The sequence below is a fragment of the Lygodium microphyllum genome, chromosome 5, assembly GCF_053477565.2.
Source record: "Lygodium microphyllum isolate KBCC chromosome 5, Lygodium_microphyllum_v1.1.10, whole genome shotgun sequence".
Lineage (NCBI taxonomy): Eukaryota > Viridiplantae > Streptophyta > Polypodiopsida > Schizaeales > Lygodiaceae > Lygodium > Lygodium microphyllum.
Genome location: NC_141139.1, coordinates 80,159,172 through 80,180,515, shown reverse-complemented (window position 1 = coordinate 80,180,515; position 21,344 = coordinate 80,159,172). Strand labels below are relative to the sequence as shown.

The window sequence follows — 21,344 nt, the reverse complement described above, 5'->3', positions numbered from 1 at the left end:
TCTTCTCTAGAGTCGCCATCCACCAGCACATGCCCACTGCCTGTGCCACAAGCGCAACTTGCGCCTTAGGCACCGCCAGTCTCAGTGGGCCACCGCCACCTGCGTGCACCTGCTGCCCCGCCTGCAGCTTCCCTTTTGCACTCTGCTGGCCTAGCTCGCCCCACTAGTTGCTTTGTCCACCACTTGTGCTGCCATTCTGCCTTAGGACCGGAGGTACAACATTTTTTTAAATTATTTATTTTTCTATTTTAGATTCATCTCTGGAAAAGGGGATTCTACCCAAGCAGACACAAAAATATGAATACGTGTCTGGGACACGATTGATGCAAATTTCTTGGCAAATAAATCAAGAATTTTGGGGCTTTTGGGCTTTGTGAAGACATTGGCAAATGTACAGCAGTCTCAATTAGTAATAGACTGCTTTTGATAATTTTGGGGCTTTTGCCAATACAGTGTTGCTGAGCATTGAATGCACCTTGGACTACGTGCATTACAGACAGTTTAGACAAAGTGTACTTCGGTTTGCTGATTGCAGCAAGCTATTTGCTGTAATTTCTGGAAATTTTGAGGTTTCGAGGTTGGTCCAGCTTGGACATTGCTATTTTGCTTCTTTTGGCATTCATTATCATGGCTAATCAGGGAGGGGATGTATCTATCTATCTATCCAAGGAGGACAGATTGGATGGTAACAACTACTCACTTTGGTCCTTCATGATGAAGAATGTGCTGCTTGTGAAAAATCTTTAGGACTATGTTAGCGGTAAAGAAAGGCCTGGAGTTGTGGCTCTTGCTACTACTCCTCTACGAGGACGTAGACAATGGGCACCTCAGCTTGTTTAGCCTGCTCCACTTCAGCCACTTCCCTAGCGATCAACAACTTAAAAAGCATGGGATACACAAGATGCATAGGCTTTGTCGTTGATTGCATTGGCAGTTCAGTGGTCCATCATCCCTCACATTCGGTCTGCAGCTTCTTCACGAGAAGGTTGGCTAACTTTGGAGCAGATGTTTGGTGGTAAAAATGAGACCCGCATCTCTTTGTTAAAGAAAGAGCTTGAGACATTGAAGATGAATGAGGGTGATTCTATGCAGGATCACTTGAACAAAATTTAGGACTTGCATGAGTAACTTATGAATGTCGATGAGTACTACTCAGATGCACAGCTGATATCTACTATATTGAACTCTTTACCTCCTTTGTACTTGGCCTTTCATACGGCCCTAAACCTCAGCATGAGGATTGCCCCACAGCCGATTACTTTTCTTTAGTTAGTCAATTTGCTTCTAGAGGAGGAGTAAACAAGAAGAAATAGTGCTGTGGATGTCATAGCCTCTAAGCAAGCTTTTATGGCAAGACAAAAGGGCAAAGGCAACCATGTAAAGAATGCTCTGCAGAGCTTTGGGACTTCAGGCACTTCACAGGCTAATAAAAAACAAGGGGACATGCAAGCCAAGAAGAGGAAATGCCATTATTGCAAGAAGCCAGGCCACTACATCACTGAGTGTAGAAAGCACATCGCCAAGGAGAAGAAAAAGGAGTCAGGAGTGTCTATTTTTGATGCTCCTTCCACTGATACTGATTCATCATCCTTTGTTGCAGATAGGGACTATTGCTTTTACACATGTAGATATGACTCTTCTTGGGCTGAGAGAATTTAGCTCTACTGAGGATGTGGACACTTGGTTTTTTAACAGTGGTGCTTCTAGGCACATCACATCTCGCAGAGATTTATTTGCTTTTGTTGGTGCAGCTCCAGTTGGCAAGTTTGTACAGTGTGCCAACAATGCATCATACCCTGTTAGAGGTATTGGGGAGATTGTGCTCATAGCCATTGATGGCACTATTCTCCGCCTACAGGATGCTTTATTTGTGCTAGGTATCAAGAAGAATTTGCTCTCTATTTCTTCTTTGGCACGTTGCGGATTGCAGGTCACCTTTGATGATAACATATGCATAGTAAGAGATAAGGAACACTTGACTGGCACTTTATGTCATGGTTATATGAGTCGGATGCTCTTTCAGTTGATCAATCAGTGTACTTAGTATCCACTCTTCCTCCTACTATGTTACGGGTAGAGTTATGGCATGCTCGCATGGGGCATGTGAACTATGGTAGCTTGATGCTCTTACAGCAACGGGGTGTTGTGCTAAGAAATGTAGTTAGCCACTTAAATAGCCCCAAAACATGCTTATTTTAGGCTTATTTTAGCCAAAACTCTAAAACGGGAAGTGGATCGAGAAAGTTAAGTGGGAGAGGATCTAGAACCCTAACTTTCTATAAATTGGCAGCCAGCCCTCCACTCTTTCATAATCTCGTTTTTGCAGGTTTCAGGTGTTACCAGCTTACTGCCCATACCCCGGTCACGGAGAACATCTCAGCCCTTGCTGTCCATCACTATTTTCTACAATCTGGCGCTTGTTTCCAGCCCTCCACACGCTGATTGTTGCTCTTTCTACCTGGTGACTGACTGCTGTTCATCCAGACTGCTGTCGTACAGCCTGCCACGCCAGCAAACTGCTGCGTTTGCAGGCTCCAGCTGCCGCCCTAACAGTTTTCTCTCTCCTGCAGCTCTGTTTTTAGTCTTTCTCTCTCCTACAGGCTGTCCTGCCTGCGTTCAGTATTTCTCTCTCCTACAAGCTGTCCTACCTGCGTTTTCAGTCTTTCTCTCTCTTGCAGGCTCCTTTTTTAGTCTTTCTCTCTCCTGCAAGATATCTTGCCTGTGTTTTTAGTTTTTCTCTCTCCTGCAGGCTCCATTTTTAGTCTTTCTCTCTGCTCACTGCTGTCTGCATCAAATCTAGCTTCTCACTGCTACGTTTGTTGGTGTTCGACATCCGGAGGCTGCCTTGCTGCGATTCGGGATCCGTTCAGAGTACGACACACTCTCTAGCTCATTACCTCTGCCCTGATCCTAGAGATACAGGAGTTCGAGGTTCAATATTCATTCACTGCATAGTGTGTTTGCTGCATGAGCATCGTATTATTAGTAGTCATATCATTTCATTTATTCATTGTGTTTATTGTCTCTGAGTTACTCTAGCCCTAACCCTAACTGTGTTCATTTTATCAGTGTGTGCTTTGTCGTACGGTTTCTGTTTATATTTCTGTGTTAGGGTATTTTTCTTTACAAGCTGGAGGCGGAGGAGGTTATCGTATTTCTTATGGCTGGTGGCACATGGAGGCTTGGCGGTGGGAAGTTGGCTTGCTCAGATGCAGGAGGGAGGTTGTAAGCGCTGTATACAACAACCTCTGGAAACCCCAAAGCACTGCCTTTGGTAGTGTGAGGCGGCACAGCTCATGTGGAGAGGAGCATGCCGCATCCTTCGTCGTATCACACCCAGCCTTGGATGTATCTCATGGGGAGCCTTCTGTTGGCAGGCAGTCAGCTAGGGCCGGCACCTTTTGTGTGAGGCAAGGATGCAGGACACGATATTCTTTATCGAGGCTGGGTCGTGCGCAGTGGTTGGTTTGGAGGTCCTACCCATCTGCCAGGTACTGGAACCCACAACAGACTGCTTTGAGTTATGGGAGATCATAGGGAGTCTTACTGGTTGGCATATCTGGAAGGCGCGGTGTCAAGAGGCTTTCGGCGGAGAGAGACTTTCAGTATAGGCGACCTTAGTAGAGCTCTAGACCTCCACTATCCACTCCCTCTGCAGCTGATGGGATCATGTGCAGGGCGAGTCCAGGGCTTGTCAGGAGCTTTGATGTCATTTCATGCGCACTTGGGGCGGCCATGACCTGTTTTTCATGATGCAGGCAGGTAGCCCCGGATGATGATACACCCCCCCTCCATGGCTTCTTGCCCCTATTCCCCCCAGACCACCTTGAGAGGGTTGTATACATGATGTACTTGTGACTTTCATCAGCTCCAACTAGTTTGTTGAGCATGAGCACTCCGTTGTAATCAGTCTTTTTGAGTAATATAATCAGCCACATTTTACTTGCAAAAAAAAATAAAATCTTACTTATCTACCACATAAATGCGGCTTTAAATATTCAATACCCTTGCAACAGCTGAACCTGGAGTTTCTGAAATTTAAGATGAGTCTCTCAAAATAAAGCCGTCTATTGCAATACAGACATGCTACTTTTCCATCTCTGATCCATTCAACTTCCCTCTTTTTCAGGACTACTATGACAAAATCATTGCCTGTATGGCAGTCACTCCTGGCATCTCTCCCACTCTGCATAACAAAAAAACTAATGTCAATGAACTGATCTCCTCTCCAAAATTGCAATCTTTGATACTGTGGCATCCTCTAGATTATAATGATGGGGGCTCCTAAGTCATTTAGACCACTACATCTATACATGGAATCCAGCCATGGGCCTACAGCCTTCTGCTCACCGTCTAAACATGACAGCTAGCTCCCCTCCTTCACAAAGATCTTCTTAGCAACATAGGAGCCTGCTACTTTACTATTGCTTCACAAGCCCCAAAATCGACGGTTTGCAGTCCCGTATCCTCAAGCTTTCATTGACAAGCAGAGACCCTTATTTCCATGCCATGACAGCCTCTCTCCCAATGAAACTCATGGAGGAGTGAAACATCATGTCAAATTGCCCTTGAATACTTTAGATTAATCTCTTCTTGCATGCTTCTTTTGAATATATTATCCTAATCTATCTTTATGAAACAAAGTTACAATCAAAGTCCTATAATTTGATTGGAGCCCACATGGCATGTGTATAATGATCCAAATCTATAGTAAAAGTATGAAAAAACTTGGAGAAAGTGTTAGCACACTTCCTCTCCTGTCTCTCATAGTATTACATGTGTTGTGAACAACCCTTTCCATGCCTCTGTGTGTGTGTGTGTGTGTGTGTGTGTGTGTGTATAGCCAATCTGGAGGCATTGAACCTTGGGGCTGTCGTGAGCAGAGGATGTGCCTTGAGCTGTCATGAGCAGAGAATGTGCCCTGAACTGTCGTGAGCAAAGAGAATGTACTGTAGTGAGAATGCTCCCTAAACTGTTGAAAGACTGCCCTGAGGGTGCACTGAGGGATTGAGAACTGTGAGGAAATGGTGCCGACGAAATGCCTCACTGATGAAATGTCTGACAAAATGCCTGTGACAAAATACTGTCGTGACCAGTTTAAAACCTGTTTGTGGATACTGATACAGTTGTTCTCCCTCCCTCCCTCCCTCCCTCCCCCTCTCTCTCTCTCTCTCTCTCTCTCTCTCTCTCTCTCTCTCTCTCACACACACATGAAATGTCTGTGAGAGACTGACAGCGGGCGATGAGAAAGAATCGTGTGAGTCGGATGGTGACTCTTTGGTTGAGGAGATTCTAGTTAGTTGATGGAAGGGGATGAGATGGGAAAATGCCATAAGATGATTGTTGATGAACTCGTTTTGTGTGCTCCGGATTTGCCTTAGCAAGGTGTTCGTGTTTCTTGCTCACAGGCTGACGAGTCTTTCTAGTTCATGCTTGCGATTGCCAAAAATCTTATGTCTGATTATGGTCATGCTAATGAGGGTAAATCGATCTCTTTATTGGAAGGGGATCATGTGGTTGCTGTCATGGAAATTGACCTAGTTTTACAACAGATTGCTGCCTTTCATGAGAGGACAGCCATCCTTTATTTTACGAGTAGGACTCCTTTGATTGCTTGGATTTGTGCTTGGCTGCAGTCCATGCTTTTGAGTGATGATGTGTGTCATGATGATGTTCTTGGGCAAGTGCAGACTCCTCTTGTGGAAGAGATTTATGATGGACCGAAGAGGTTTTTTGAGGTCCTTTTTCGTCCTCCAGATATGCGTGCTCACATTATGCAATGTATTCCTTTGTTTTTGAATGGTCAGCTAATCAATATGGTTCCATGGAGGCCTATGGCTGAGTTTTAGGAGGTTCTTAGGGAGGCATGCCCAATCTGGGTGGGGTAGTTAATTTTCCTGCACATCTTTGGAGACTTCTTCCTTTGGTTTTGAGATCCCTTAGCGAGGTGTTGGTGGAGCTCCATTTGGCCTCCTGTAATAGGAACAGGGCTTGTATGCTCTGTGACATTGGGAAATCCCATCGTACTAAAACTCGTTTTGAGGTCCTTGGGTTGCAGACATTGGTTTTTGAGCTCAAATGGGGGTCATTTGTTGGACATTGCTTTTGATGTGGCCAATTAGGCCATTTTATTTCTGAATCTGATAGTAGCCTTGAGATTTTGTAGCGTTCTTTGGAACTTAGAAATGGATATGTAAGAGCGTGATTCCTAGCCTTTGACTCAGCAGCAAGATGTTGCTCGTCTTGTGCCTCTTGCCCTGCATGGACATGAAATAAGGACGTTTCCCAGGTTGGTATTGAGTGTGAGTCGCAGTCAACTGGTCGGGATTTGCCTTCTCAGGATGATTCCTAGGTCATTGTGGTTAGATGCAATGCTTGATAGAAATCTTGTTCCTCACCCATCTCCTCATCTTGTTTGAGACTTTTCAATGCAAAGGTAGGGGTTTCTACATGAAATCTCAATCTTCGAGTGTACCTGCAGTTTATGTGCTCTTAATTCTGTTTTGCACCTTGATGCTCGTGGGGAGCAAAAGATGCTCGTGGGAGGCTTTTGCTCCCTCGCCATGTTTCCTGTTCTTAGCAACAACAATTCTCTTCTTGTGCTTTGATTGCTAGTTTGCAGAGGGAGGATCTTGTGGATGTGATCCGTAGTGAGATGGATGAGATTTTAAGCTGCTAAAGCTACAGATGTTAAAGAGAAAGCAGCGATTCAGTTGTTCTCTCTCTTTTTGTTTATCATGAGACTTGCTCTATGGAATGTTAAAGGCATTTCTTCTAGCAGTAAGCAGTATCAGTTGTGGAGAATTGTTTTTGTTGGTAATTGGGATGTTTTTTGTGTTGTGGAGCACAAACAATATGCTTTGGCAGGTTCTTCTTATGTATATAAGGATTATACAATGTTTTTCAATCGGCAGGTTTCACATAAATTTGGAGTTATGTTGGCTGTTCAATCTTCCTTGCAACCATCCTTCTTTCTTAGGATGCTCGAGGCAGATTTCTAATGCTGGAAATCATATATGAGGGCGAGATTTTGTAGCTAGTAGGTGTGTATGCTCCTTCTACTACTTGGGAATGCCATCAGCTTTGAGATAACTTGCACTGCCTTTTCATGGCTTGTTAAGGTTTTGTTATGGGTGATTTTAATGCATGCGTATCTAGGGATCATGCAACTTCACCTCACTTGGTCATGGATGGTCCTGAGCGTCAGGCTTGGGATGCATTGGCAACTGTGTCTTTGAAACAAGATCTGTGGCCTTGGATGCATCCTTCACAATTTCGATATACTTATCGCTCTCTTTAATATCTAGATACTTGGGCTTGATAGGATATACATTTGTCAGAACAATTCTTTTTTTCCAACAGTGATTGATATGTGGGTGGAGCAGCAACATGTCTTATCAGATGACTATCCCTTGGTTTTGGAATTGACTTATAGGCTGGTTCATGCCTTTAAGGCTTTGCTTGCTCATTTGCCTCTGCGTTTCAATCAATCTTTTTTGCTACAAAGTTAGTATTTGGAGTGTATCCGGTAATTGATTGCTTTTTTTAGCTCGAGGGTTCTATCTAGGGGTATGGAAGCATGGGTTGTTTTTAGGGATAATGCACTTGCGTTGTCTTGACAATATTGTATTCAATATGCTTCTTCTTTTTGAGCTGAATTACTTGTTGTCTTTGTATTAGTCAGGGGATACTATTGATGACTTGGTTACATACATTGAATGGTTGAAATGTAGAGTTCAGTCTCTTCAAGAGGAGGAATATGCTAAATATAAATTGTTGGCTCGAGCAGAAGCTTTGCATGAGAATAAGTGTCAATCTCATCAGTTCTTTGCTCGTTCACGCTTTGGAAAATATTGTGCGTTTGTTGGATGAGCAAGGTGATATGGTTACTGAACGTGTCTCCATCCTTCAAATGTGCATGGACTATTATAAATATTTGTTGGGTCCATAAGAGATTTTTTCTGATGCTGTTTTCTTTGCTCATCAATACATTTGTGACTTGATTAGTAATTAGGTTAAGCCTGAAATAGTTGATTTGATGGAGGCTAATATCTCAGAGGCTGAAGTGGAGGATGTGCTGTCCCATTTACCACGTAGGAAAAGCCTTGGTTGGGATGGGCTTTGTAATGAGTTATTTTCAGCCCATGTTGAGTAGCTTAAGGACCCATTTACTCACCTGTGTCAGCAAGTCTAGAATTCTGGATTGATGCCTTTAGATTGGAAGATTGCAGTGATTCGGTTGTTGCCGAAGGTTCCTTCTCCGAATTCCTTGAGACAATGGAGACCCATTTTTGTTATGGGTTCTTTGTATAGAATCTTTTCTAAAATCATTGCTAATAGATTGTAGAAAGTATTCCTAACTTGGTTCATCCACATCAATATGGTTTCATTAAGAGACGGAATATCATGCATAGCATTTTGAATGTTCAAATGGGGATTGATTATGCCAAAGCCTTTGGCCAGCAGGTTGTTATGCTTCAACTTGATCTTGAAAGACATTTGATCATGTCAGCTGGTATTTCTTGCGGAGCTAATATCTACCATGGACTTTGGTCATTGCATGACTTCTCTTGTTGATATCATTATTTAGGGTGCTGTGGCATATATTGTACTTAATGGGGGGATCATTGATGAAATTGCCTTATCTTGTTCTCTTTGGCAAGGTTGCCCTCTCAGTCCTTTGCTATTTGTCTTAATCACTCACCCAATGCTCTCTTTGTTGGATAAGTTGCCTGATCAAGGCGAGATTGTTGGTTCTCTTCCTAGTGGTGCCCAACTTTTGGGTCAATCTTTGGCTGATGATTCCTTTATGTTTCTCAAGGCTGATCGAACTAATGTGAATTGGGCAATGGTTATGTGGAATCTCTTTTCTTTAGCTTCGGGGCTTCATATTAATGCTCAGAAATCTACAGTGATTTCTTGTATGAATTGTGATTTGCAAGATTTGGGTTGGCAAGGAGCTGTGATTTCTAAAGGAGATATTATCGGATACTTGGGTTATCCTATTGGTGTGGATGTAGCTCCTCACACTTTGCATTGGATGTCATCCCATATACATGATTGGCCTCTTCATGTGAGACTTAAAGTTTCTCAATGCATCATGATAAATGGTCTCGTTTTTTTTGCCCTTACTTCCTTGGACTAAGAAGTCTCTTTTGTAATTGGTTTAGCCTATCTGCTTCATGTTGTGGAAAAAGAAAGAGAATCGTTTGGGCCAGGTGTGGATTTCTTGGTAGTATGTGACTACTCCTAAAAGGATGGGGGCTTCAACTTTATTGGATGTTAATTTCCTTATGGTTGCTTTGAGATTGGCACTTTTGCAAGCTTTATGTGTGCAAAGTCATCCCTGGAAAGATATTGCAAAATTTTTCATTGAAAAGACTGGTATCTCGCATGGTCACACGGCTATTTAAGTTTCTTGGTGGCATGTGTTGAATTTTACAAGGCCTATTAAGGTCTCCTAGTCTTTTCTCCTTTCTCATTTGATTGCATCTTGGCAAGAGATTTTGTGTTTCATTGTTTGGCACCCTCGTGATTTTCGTGAGGAGGAGAATTCATTGCAAGGAGAAATGCTGGCTACCTCGAGGTTGTTGGTGGATTGGCTTGATAAAGACTTGCAGTGAGATAAGTTTAACCGGATGGATCGCTTGGGGTTGTAGACAGTCCATGATGGTATCATTCCTGGGTAGCCTCGTCTTTATTCTTTCCGGCGCATTTATCAATACTTTTGGGTGCCTTGTGGCTATCATGACATTTGGTTGTCCTTACAGGAGCAACTTCTAAGATACTCTCCAGTGCGTGCTTTACAGTCGTGGTCTCCTTGGCAGGATTGGACGTTTGTGCTACTCGATGATTCCGAGAACAAGTTAGCTAATTAGATCTATCATCGGATGGCCGAGCTCAAGAGATGGGTCATTGATAAGGCCAATAAAATATGGTATATTCAGGACAGCAAGAAAAAGTGGTAGGAAAGATTTCTCCAACTCTAGAAGTCTAAGATTCCTTATCAGGGTAAAGTTCTCATATGGAGGTTGCTTATTGGGGTCTTCCAACTGGGGATGTGTTGCGTGCTCGCAAGATCTCTAGTGGTGGTTGTGTATTTTGCACTACGTGCAATGAGGCATTGCTTCATCTCTTTGTTTGTTGCCCTGTTGCTTGACAGATTTGGATTTTTGTTTCCCATGTGTGGTCCTCAGTGACTGAGCAGTGGATATCAGCTCATTTGTGGATTATGGGAAGGATGCCTTCTATGTTCGCCTTGCAATTAGATCATTTCCGCCTTTTCCATTTCCTTAGTTGGACAACTCTATGGCATATTCAACGTACTTGGAATGCCTTCATTTTTTATTATGCCTTGGGTATCCATGGTCATGTGGTCCGTGTTCGTGGTTTAGTGTTATGGATGATCTCCTTTGTGGTTTCAACTGATTTGGTTCTTCCTGACATTGCTGCTCGGCTGGATATTGTTCGCTCCACTCCGGTTGTCCTTTCTGTGTGATATTTGTGTGTTATGGTCTTAGGAGCCTTTCGGCTTGATTTGTGTTTGTTCTGTTTTTCTTAGCTGACCTGATGGTCTGATGTAAATATTTAATTCAATTATCTTCATGAAAAAAAGAGATACTATCTTTTTTTAAAGGAAATTGTATTTTTAGTGCTCTTTCCTTTCTTGTGCTTCTGGGGTTGTTGGCATATATGGACCATGAGGAATGCATTCATATAGCATGCCTGAAAGTGCTTCTTCATTGGCAGCTAGACTTGATTGAGTTAACAGATATTCTCCCTAGAGAGGATCTGCTTGCTTGGCACACTACAATTTCTTTTTCCCCCCTTTAGTCACTCTGCTTCCTTTGTACCTTTGCTTTGATGTCTCTGATTTCACACGCAACGGCTTAGAGCCATCCTATATCTTGTAATCTTGTACTTTTTTTCATAATTAATACAATTACCTTTTATGAAAAACAAAGATACTATCTTTTTACCTTATTGGTTTTATTTCCTCTAAATTAAGTCTCGTTGATATGCACATTGAAAATAAGCCTTGTTCGTATGACTAGATAGTGTGTGCATGTCACCTAGTGTGGCTCAAACATGAGTTTGAAGGATCTAAGATAGCATTTCATCTATTATGCTAGAAGGCCAGTGGTTAAATTATTAACAGTAGGAGAATTGTGGTAGTGGAGGATAAAGATTAATCACATGCTCTAATAGTTTATATCCTTAAAGAAAGCTCTATTTACCAAATGTTGGTAAATACCGGTTGAAATTCTTGGGATTTGAAACATGCAAGAAATATTGAATGTTTAAGTTGCGGACTCAATATTGAGACAATTATATAGGGTGCCCTTGCGAAGTGTAGGTGTTGTGAAAATACATGTAGGGGTAGGTCTTTAAAAAGAGAAAAAGTTTGGTTGGGGGGGCTAAATCCTTTCCCCCAACAATGAACTTTTAATACTAGAAACATTTAGTAGCATTACAATAGTCTAGCTTCCCAACCTAATTTCGATTCTTACTTTTGGCAGTAAAGCTCCTTGTGGATTAAGCTCTCCCACTGTCACTCTATCTCACACTTCTCGGAGTCCTCCCTCCTGCTGTCAGTCTGATCTCCAATGGAAGAATGTGGTAGCATGGAGCATCCTTCTCATTTGTCGGGACAGAAACCACCACCATTAACACTTGAAGAGGCGATAGTGATGCCATGCGGGTATCAGCTATGTGTATCCCCAGTTAACAAGGGGATGAACAGAAACTATGAAGATCTACAGGTATGGCATATATCTCTCATATTACTACAAAGACAAGTAAAGGAAATGTTAAATAGTGAGAAAAAGAATGGCTTAACATAGCACTTTGTGTATGTGTGGTGTGTTACTCTACCTACCTTTTCCATAGAGTAAGGTATGATAGAAAGTTGGCACAGTACTCTCCAACACTTGTAAACACAGGGGCTGTCTTCCCCTATTCACGAAAGTGCATGTTGTCCTAAAGCATATGTTGCAAGACATCGTGATAGATCACGAAGCTTTAGGTCTTTCCTCGTTGCTTGGGGATAGTTTTAGCTTCCCGAGTCTTAACTAAGCCTTCATATGTCCAATTTTGCATTGTGTTCCAGTTTATATAGGCAGTTCTGTTTTGAGACATGAAAGCATTTTGGACAGTTGTTTCAACAAATGAGGCTCTTCATTGGAGCGTGAGGTTTTTGGATTGTTCGAACATGTAACTGTAATCTTCAATGTATATTTTTGAAAATTATTAATGCTGATATTTTTATTTGGCTTTTGGTCATGCGGTGATATTGTATCATGTCAAAAAAGCAAATAATTAGAGCATGCTGGAATGCAGAGCCTATGGCACTATGCTCTCAGAGACCATTTTTTGTGCAAGAAAAAAACCTTGTAGAGCTAGCATTGGGGATTGAGTTCTTTCAGAACTGCTAAAGAACAGTTACTGTCCCCAACAAACTGAATAACTTCCAGATTACCTCCTTTAAAGGCCCTTGGCCACCAAGAAGGGCCGTGGTCATACCAAAGTTTTGTCAAATTGGCATTTTTAAGCCACTTCTTTAACTTCCTACATACTCGGAAGGTATGTATACAATCCCAAAATAGATGCTTCTTAGTCTCCTTGTGTCTTTTCCAAAAAGGGCATAATGGTGAAATCAGGCATCCCCCTCACTGGGGCATGCTGAAGTCGAAGTCTCTTGATTATGAGCCTCCATTTGAGCACGTTCAGCTGATAGGAAGGAATAGCCTTCTAGACCCTCTTGAGACCTCTCTTCCATGTTGCCAACTTGGAGAGAGGGAAGTTCCTTTTCCACTGCATTCATGTTTGCATGGGAATTCTCGGTGACAGCCCATCCGAATCATGCCGTCTTTTGCAGTGACATAACATCTTACCATCTGGAGATTCGAGAGAGTTGAGTAGGGACAAGTCTTTGGATACCACTAAACTGGGCCAATTTGCCTCCAGGTTAAGCAGTATCCCTTCCAACCAATTTCACTTTCATCCAATCGATCTCTTCAAACCATTTGTTGCCTAGGTCACATATGCTTTTCTAGGTCTGCATCCCTGAATTATGAAGCTATCAAGCCATCTTTCTATCCCTCTCAATAGGTGCTAGGGGTGGGTTGTATGCAGGTGGATTTAGCCAAATACTGCAGATGAGTCGTCCATCCTGCTCTTGAAGGGCACCCATGAGGCATCTTCCATTGGAACTCTCCATTCTTTAGAAAGAGCTTCGGCCACTTCAGATAGTGGTATTCTGACTGGTATAGTGGTGTTAACTTGTAGGATTTCATGCTTGTCATCCTCTCATTGTGAACTGTGTCAGATTCTGACAGAGATGGAGGTGGTCTGATTATCTACAGCCCGTGCATTAGTATGCATTTAAGTTTTAGTAAGCTTTTTAGTGTATTCACACTGGCTGTTAGTTATCCAGCTCAGTGCATCTAGTTTAATGCTGATCGGAGGCTACATTCATGTTGGATCACCCTGATTAGTGCTAGCTATCAGCTTTTTGGGTAGATGGTGGCATTAATTATGGGTGCCAGGTGCAATCAACCATATTTTTGGCCCTATTTTGCTGCAATTGGTCAGTTTGGGGGCTGCATGCCTATTTGTAGCAGCCCCTTCCACACTTGCAGCCATTCTGTCTTGCAGATCCTCAGCACTCTCTCCATCAGCCTGCATCTTCCTTTGTCCTCAGCCTAATCCGGTGCCCTCACTAACGCTCCAAGCTGCTTGCAGGGAGTGACTCAGTCCACATTATATTCATCATTCCATTTTTAGACCCCTGCCAATTTCTCAATCAGATCATCGCACTGTCTTGATTGTCAAAAGAAGGGGCTGTGCTTCAAGTGCTTTTGATCAGTAAAGAAGATGGAGACCAGTAGGTGAGAGGCAATCGGCAGCATTAGGGCATGGGTGTCAATGCCAAGGGATAGGGTGACTGTAAGTCTTGAGTGCTGTAATGGGAAATTTGTGAGGGAAAATAAATAGGGTAGCCCTGGAGTGGAAAGCAACTATTGATAAGGTCTTTATGGAGGTATTCTCAAAAGCAGCATATCACTAAATCTGTAGCTGTGAGAGGCCTTGGACATTGTCATCCAGACAGATGAATTATAGTGTGCCATTTTCACATGACAAAAACCAAATCTCAGAACTTCCTCTTTTGATTTTATTGTTTTCAGATTCTGTATTTGGTATCTGAAACTAGTAAGATGCTCTCATGCTTGCCTATGTCCATCATTCTTGTTGTCTCTCTCATTCCTGACAGCAGGGAAGATGGTAGGAAAAGCGCAAACAAAAAAGATGGCTGCCAGGTATGTAAGGCAAGTAAGATAGGCACAGATAGTGTGCAGTAGATCCATGCACAGGCCAAGAAAGTGGCCTAGTGGTAGTGCAGTTTGTAGAATCCTCTCTCCCCCTTTGACAATGGGCCAGCTGTCTCTCTCTTGACCTGATAACCCCCTCCCCCCTTATCTCCCCTCTTTTTCTCTTTCAGCTTGCTCTGCCCCCCTCTATGTCCCCTCTTTTCTCTATCAGCTCACTCTCTCCCTCCCTCTCTTAGCCAATCGGCTGTCCTCACAGACACACCACACACAGCTGGCTGCACACATCACCCCCCCAGCTAGCCCTCTCTCTCTCTCTCTCTCTCTCTCTCAAAAACACACACACACACACACACACACACACACACACACACACACACACACACACACACACACACTATCTCTCTCTTTTTTTTTTTCGTAAAAACTCTCTCTCTCTCTCTCTCTCATGGAAGGAAGGGCCGACAGGTGTAGATGTGAGACCATAGAAGCATGCATCTCTCTCTCTCTCTCTCTCTCTCTCTCTCAGAGAAGGAATGGCCAGCAGGGCAGAAGTGGGAGCATAGGAGTGGGCTTAGAAGCAGTAGAGGAGTGGGCACTAACATGGAAGTGAGGCCACTTGGTTGAGAGCAATGGGAGCATGGATAAGAAAACAAGTGAGAGGCTGAATGCAGGGCAGTGGGTGGTGTGGAACATAAATGGGTGCATAGTCAGGAAGGGTGGAACTAGCTACGACAGTTGTGACAAGTGAAGACGGAGACATTTGCAGAGCTGTGTGTGTGTGTGTGTGTGTGTGTGTGTGTGTGTGTGTGTGAGAGAGAGAGAGAGAGAGAGAGAGAGAGAGAGAGAGAGAGAGAGAGCCAAAATCCATGGGAGGTGGAGCTGTTTTTGATGTGGGGATCGGTGTTTCAAGCCCTATGTATTGGTCAACCCCCTTGGACGCTTATTGCTCGTGCTTTCCTTAAGGATTGCAGCCTTTGGCATGGCAATATAAGGATTTAAGGTTCGTGTGGCATGTGCTTAATGTTGAGGCTCACTTTTCTAGGTATGCCTTGGTTTTTCTCAACCATTTGGTGTCTTCATGGAAAATCGTCCTTTCAAAAGCTTGGTGTGAGAGGGGAGAGAATGCATAGAGATTGAAGCTCAGCTGAAAGTATAGTTAAGAGTGAAGAGTGTGTGAGAGTGAAGGCATGACTCCCAATGCAATAATCTGAAGAGAGTAAGATGCAAGTACAAAGTACAACCCTTAAACCTTAGGGTTGCTAGAGTGTGTTTCACATCCGAAAGGTGTAAACACGAAAAGTGCCCAAACTATGTAACACAAGCACATAAAATGAAAGAGAATAAATTTGGGGGAAAAAGCCTCTTGTAAGAGAGTAAGAAGTGGATCATCGATACTCCTCTATGAGCATAGGCATGAGTCAAACCTAATAAACCCCCCTAGAGTGAAGAATGATCAATATACAAGGGTCATCCACTAAAGGAGATCCAATTTAAAGCATTGCGGAATGCTTCAAATTTGTCACGAGGAAGAGTTTTGGTGAAGACATCTATCACATTATTGGTGGTAGGACAGTAGACAAGGTTGATACCTCTTGCATGTATCCTCTCTTTGACAAAGTGATAGTGGATCTCGATGTGTTTTGCGCGTGCATGAAACACTGGGTTCCATGCCACTGTAATGGCACTCTGATTGTCAGTAATAAACAAAGGAGTAGCCTCCGTAATAGATACATCTAAATCAGCCAATGTCTTAGCTATACACATTCAATTGTGGTAGTGAAAGCTGCATTGTATTCAACTTCACTTGACGATGTGGCAACAATGGATTGTTTCTTGCTAAGCCAAGTGATGCAAGATGAGCCAAGCAAGAAATAATTACCACTTGTAGAGTGACGTGAATCAAAATCACCAGCCCAATTTGAATCACTGTAAGCATGTAGTTGCAGTGGTCCCCCGTCCCCCCTTGGCATAAAGCAATCCAAGAGTCCTAGTGCCTTGCAAGTAATGAAAAGCCCGCTTCACAGTTTGCCAATGTGACATGTGTGGTCGGTGCATATATTTGCTTAGGGCTGAAACTGCAAATTGAATGTTTGGCCTTGTGTTGCATAAGTAAATGAGACATCCAATTGTTAGAGCAAATGTGTGGATATCAAACAAGTCACTATTATCATGCAAGGACAGCTTGGGTCTAGGTTCCATTGGTGTGCAAACTGGCTTGCAATCCTGTAAGCCAAACCTCTCAAGATGTCTACCAATGTATCTAGATTGTGATAATCCAATGTCTCTAGCATCATGAATGAACTAAATGCTCCAAATTTGACATCTCAAAAGTTTGCTGCAAATTTTGCTTGAATGCTGAAATCTGATCACAGCATGTGTCCTTGTAAGTAGAAGATCATCAACATAAAGACATCTAACTGTTAGCCTGCTCTTTATCAGTCTCAGTCTGTCATCTCCTGGTTGTGAGCTCCTGTCAGAGTTTGACAGGAGACAGAGGAGCTCTGTCAGTTCATTTTGGTGGCTGCCCTAGTTAGCCAGCAGCCCTGGGTGTGTTACAGCCCAAACTGGGCTGTTTTTTGTCCAGACTGCCCATTTTCTGGGCAGTCGGCCAGATCTGGCCAAAGTCGGCCAGATCTGGCTGGTCGGCCAAATCTGGCCAGGTCGGCCAGTTTGCTGGCCTGGGGGCTATTTATATCAGCCCCCCCAGTCAGTCCAGCATTATGCTCTGCAGGTACAGCACTGCTCCCATCGCCTCCGTCTCCGGCATTGGTGCTGCCACTGCTTCCAGTCTGTCCTGGTTCCCTCACTGACGCTCCGGGCTGCGTGCAGGGACTGTTCTGTCCATTTCAGTGTATTCAACATTCATCTCAGTCAGTGCAGACTTTCTTCCTTCATTCTCTGCTTTCTCTCTCCTCTCCTCTGTGTTTGTGTTCTTCTTCCATTGTGCACTCTCACATGGTATCATCGCCTGATTGAGAGCACGGAGGACATACCCTCAGGAGTGAGATACCCTGCTGCTGCTGCCAACAGATCAACCACAGCCAGGCGACTGCTACAGAAGGCTGTTCAGCCTGTGTTTTGCTGCCCACGCTGACTGCAGACGCTGCCACGTCATCCAGCGACGCAGCAACCCTGCGTTTTCCACCAGGTTCTCCCTCCTGCTGCTGGGCGACCTCCCTATAGGCTGCGTTTTGCTGTTCTGTAGGTCGCTTCCACCTCAGGCGGCCCTTTTCCTGCTGGAGACCTCTGTCCGAGCTATTTCCTGGTGCTGGTGGTCTCTTCTCTGGTGTTTGACATCAGTACTCTTTGCGTTTTGCAGATTCAGGTGTTTGTAGGCACTCTCAGCTTGCGTCTTGGTGGTTGGTGACCACATTGATGGTCCTATTTCGACAGCGGCACAACTTTCTTTGGTATTTTGCAGATTGGAAGATGTCTTACCAGTTTTCAAGTTTTGAAGACTCAGAGGATAAGCTTCTCTCTTATCATTTCTCTGAGCGGAGGCGGGATTATCGTGAAGTTCGACATCGGGAAAAACCTCCTTGCACTCGTCCTTCTTCAGTCCATGCATCTCAGAGGGTTCCATCTACTGCGAAGGTTTCTTCAGTGAAGACTGCTTCAGATGTGCGGATGCCTTCCTTGATTCCCTCTATACAGGTGCCGATTCTCCCTTCCTTTCCGAAGGAAGATAAGTTGGATGGTTCCAACTACTCCCTATGGTCATGCAAGGTGGCTTGCATCCTTGATACCTTTGACCTTTGGGAGCTTGTTTCTTCGCCCATCGACCGACCCCCTGTGGATTCGTCCGATGGCACCTCTATGGACCGTGCAGCCTTATGGGATAGGCTCAACTCTCGAGCCCGTTCCTTTCTTTTTATGAGTCTCCATGATTCTGTTCTTGTACATGTTCACAGGTTACAGACCGCGGCGGAAGTGTGGATAAAGCTTGCGCCTTTGTATCAGCACAAGACATTTGCTCACAAGATTTCCCTGGAGAAGAAGTTGCGGATGCTCAGTCTTGATGGTTCTTCTTCCATGAAGGAGCACATCACGAAGATGGAGGATATGCGAGGCGAGCTAGCCTCTCTTGGTCGTCTGATATCGTCTGAGGATATGGCAATGATTCTGTTGACTCAGCTGCCATCACCCCGTTATGATGTCTTCTACACCAGCCTCATCACTTCGAGGACCCGTGAGTCACTCCTATGGGAGGAGCTTTCCCCGCTTGTCTTGGAGCATGACGAGCGACTCAAAGAGGTGGGAGCTAGTGGCTCCACCAAGGAATTTACAGCCGGCACAGGTGGCGGCAAGAAGAAGAAACAAAAGCAGGAGAAGGCCAAGGACAAGAAGAAGGAGGACAAGAAGGATGCGAAGGAGAAGAAGCCCAAGTGTCCCCATTGTGGGAAGGGCACTCATCCCGAGGAGAAGTGTTGGCAGAAGTATCCCCATTTGAAGCCTAAGGAGAAGGACTCGAAGGCAGCCCCAGCCACAACAGAATCTGCGTTTGTGCATGTCTTTGTTGAGGAAGACACTGCCCTAGCTTCTACCACACAGGAGAAGCCTTGGCTCGTCGACAGTGGAGCATCTTCACATATGACCTTCCGACAGGATTGGCTTCAGGATCTTCGTTCTAGAGGGGGTACAGTCACCATTGGTGACAATTCTACAGTTCCCTGTTCGAGGCGTGGGGACTTTACCTATGTTTTCTGACAGGCGGTCTTCCTCCGCCAAAGTTCTCTATGTCCCTGATTTGGGTTTTAACCTATTATCTGTGCATGGCCTTACTCAGTTAGGTACCCGAGTCATTTTTACTTAGGATGCAGTCACAGTGGAGGATGCTTCTATTGGTGATGCTCTTTGGACAGGTACATAGGAGGGTGGGCTTTATACGTTCACAGCCTTGGCTGCGTGGACTTCCCATGAGCTTGGGCTGCTTTGGCATGCTCGGTATGGTCATTTGAACCTCGATTCTCTTCGCCGGGCTTCTCGGAGGAAGATGGTGGAGAGACTTCCTGATTTCCCTCCTCTTCACACTTTGTGCCCTAGCTGCTTGAGGGGCAAGCAGCACCGGCAGCCTCACCCGCAGGTTGCTTCTAGGCGGGCTATTTCTCCGCTTGAGTTGGTTCATACCGAACTTTGCGGACCTATGGGCACGGCCTCCCTTGGGAAGGCCAAGTATTTGATGCTGATTGTGGACGACTTTAGTCGTTATGTGTGGCCTTATTTCTTGGAGTACAAGAGCGAGGCATACTTCCGTTTCTGTGAGTGGCAGGTGTTTGTGGAGACCCAAACAACTTCCAAGGTTCGTGGTGTTCGAGCTGATCACGGTGGCGAGTTTACTTCTCACATTTTCTCTCAGTTTTGCAGGGATCATGGTATTCGGGTGGAGTATTCCCATCCGAACACACCATCAGAGAATGGTGTGGTGGAGCGTGCGAATCGAACCATGATTGAGATGGCCCGATCTATGCTGGAGCATAGGAGTCTTCCTCATTTCCTTTGGGGTGAGGCGGTGGCTACAGCGGTGCATATTCGCAACCGCTCTCCGACTTCGGCGTTACTGGACATGACTTCGTATGAGGCTTTCTTTGGGAAGAAGCCTTCCGTGTCCCATTTTCGCATCTTTGGGTGCGATGCTTTTGTCCATGTGGACAAGAAGAAGAGGAAGACGAAGTTCGACTCTAAGTCGCGAAAGCTTATCTTCTTTGGTTATAGTACGACCACGAAGGGATATCGGCTCTATGACCTGACGACGCGGACGATTGAGGTGAGCAGGGATGTGATCTTTGATGAGGCTTCGGCCTCTGAGGATCCGATTGATGGTTCTATTACAGATGTTTCTTCATCATCGACGGACACCCCCCCCCCCCCCCCCCCCCCCCCCCACCTTCTCTCCCTTCCCTTCCTTCCAGGATGCCCCTTAGCACCCCCCCTATTCCTCCTCCTTCGGCTTCCCTTTCCCCTTTGGTGGATGTGCCTTCGTCTACTACGAGCTCTTCTCCCGCCACTTCGGGATCTTCACGGGATATACAGCCTTCTTCAGATGCGGAGGATCTACCTTCACTTGGTGAGGGGGAGTCCCTCTCCGATTTGGGTGCTTTACAGGTTCCGGAGATCCCCCGGTCTCCCTCACAGCCGCAGGAGTCTCTCAGGATTCCTTTATGGTATCGCCGGCTCATGCAGGATTCGGGTGTTACTCACTTTCCTGCTTCTTCTTCAGGTCCACGTCGATCAGCCTGTTTACAGGCCCAGCGGGACAGTTCACTATGTGTGAACTATGCTCTTATGTCACAGATTCTTCAGGATTCCGAGCCTTCCACTGTGGAGGAGGCTCTTGCACAAGATATTTGGAGACAGGCTATGCAGGCCGAGCTCGATTCCATCAAGCGAAACCATACGTGGGAGCTTGTTCCGCGTCCCGCGAAACGGAAGGTGATTGGTGTGAAATGGGTCTTTAAGACCAAGTATCTTGTAGATGGCTCCTTGGACAAGCATAAGGCTAGGCTTGTTGCCAAGGGTTTTGCACAGCGTGCAGGGTTGGATTACTTTGAGACTTTTGCTCCTACAGCCAAGATGTCTACCATCCGAGTTCTTTTGGCTCTTGCTGCTCACCACCGTTGGCCTGTCTATCAGATGGACGTCAAGTCTGCTTTTTTGAATGGCGTTCTTGAGGAGGAGATTTATGTTTCACAGCCTCCTGGTTTTCTTGTGCAGGGGAAGGAGGATCATGTCTACAGGCTGCGGAAGGCTCTTTATGGCCTAAAGCAGGCTCCTCGTGCTTGGTACCAGCGGATTGACCGCTTCTTTCTACAGAGTGGCTTTGCGCGCTCCGCTTATGATCCCAACCTCTACTTACGGGTTGTGGATTCTCTTTCGGTTTTCCTTATCTTGTATGTGGATGATCTTATCATTACAGGGAGCGACACTCAGCAGGTGGAGCATACACGGTCCATTCTTCAGCAGGAGTTTGACATGACGGATCTAGGGATCCTTCACTTCTTTCTAGGTCTGGAGATC

General features: G+C 44.8%; 1 protein-coding gene across 6 annotated transcripts in view; it reads left to right on the top strand.

Moving 5' to 3' along the window:
• LOC148036040 (uncharacterized) overlaps nucleotides 1-21,344 on the top strand; it is a 71,002-nt gene that overhangs the window by 19,705 nt on the left and 29,953 nt on the right. For all 6 annotated transcript variants that reach the window (XM_087679067.1, XM_087679066.1, XM_087679062.1 and 3 more), the window contains one exon: nucleotides 11,520-11,762. In XM_087679067.1, the coding sequence (XP_087535193.1) occupies nucleotides 11,607-11,762 (156 nt within the window). In that variant the 5' untranslated portion in view covers nucleotides 11,520-11,606. The remainder of the gene's footprint in view (nucleotides 1-11,519; nucleotides 11,763-21,344) is intronic.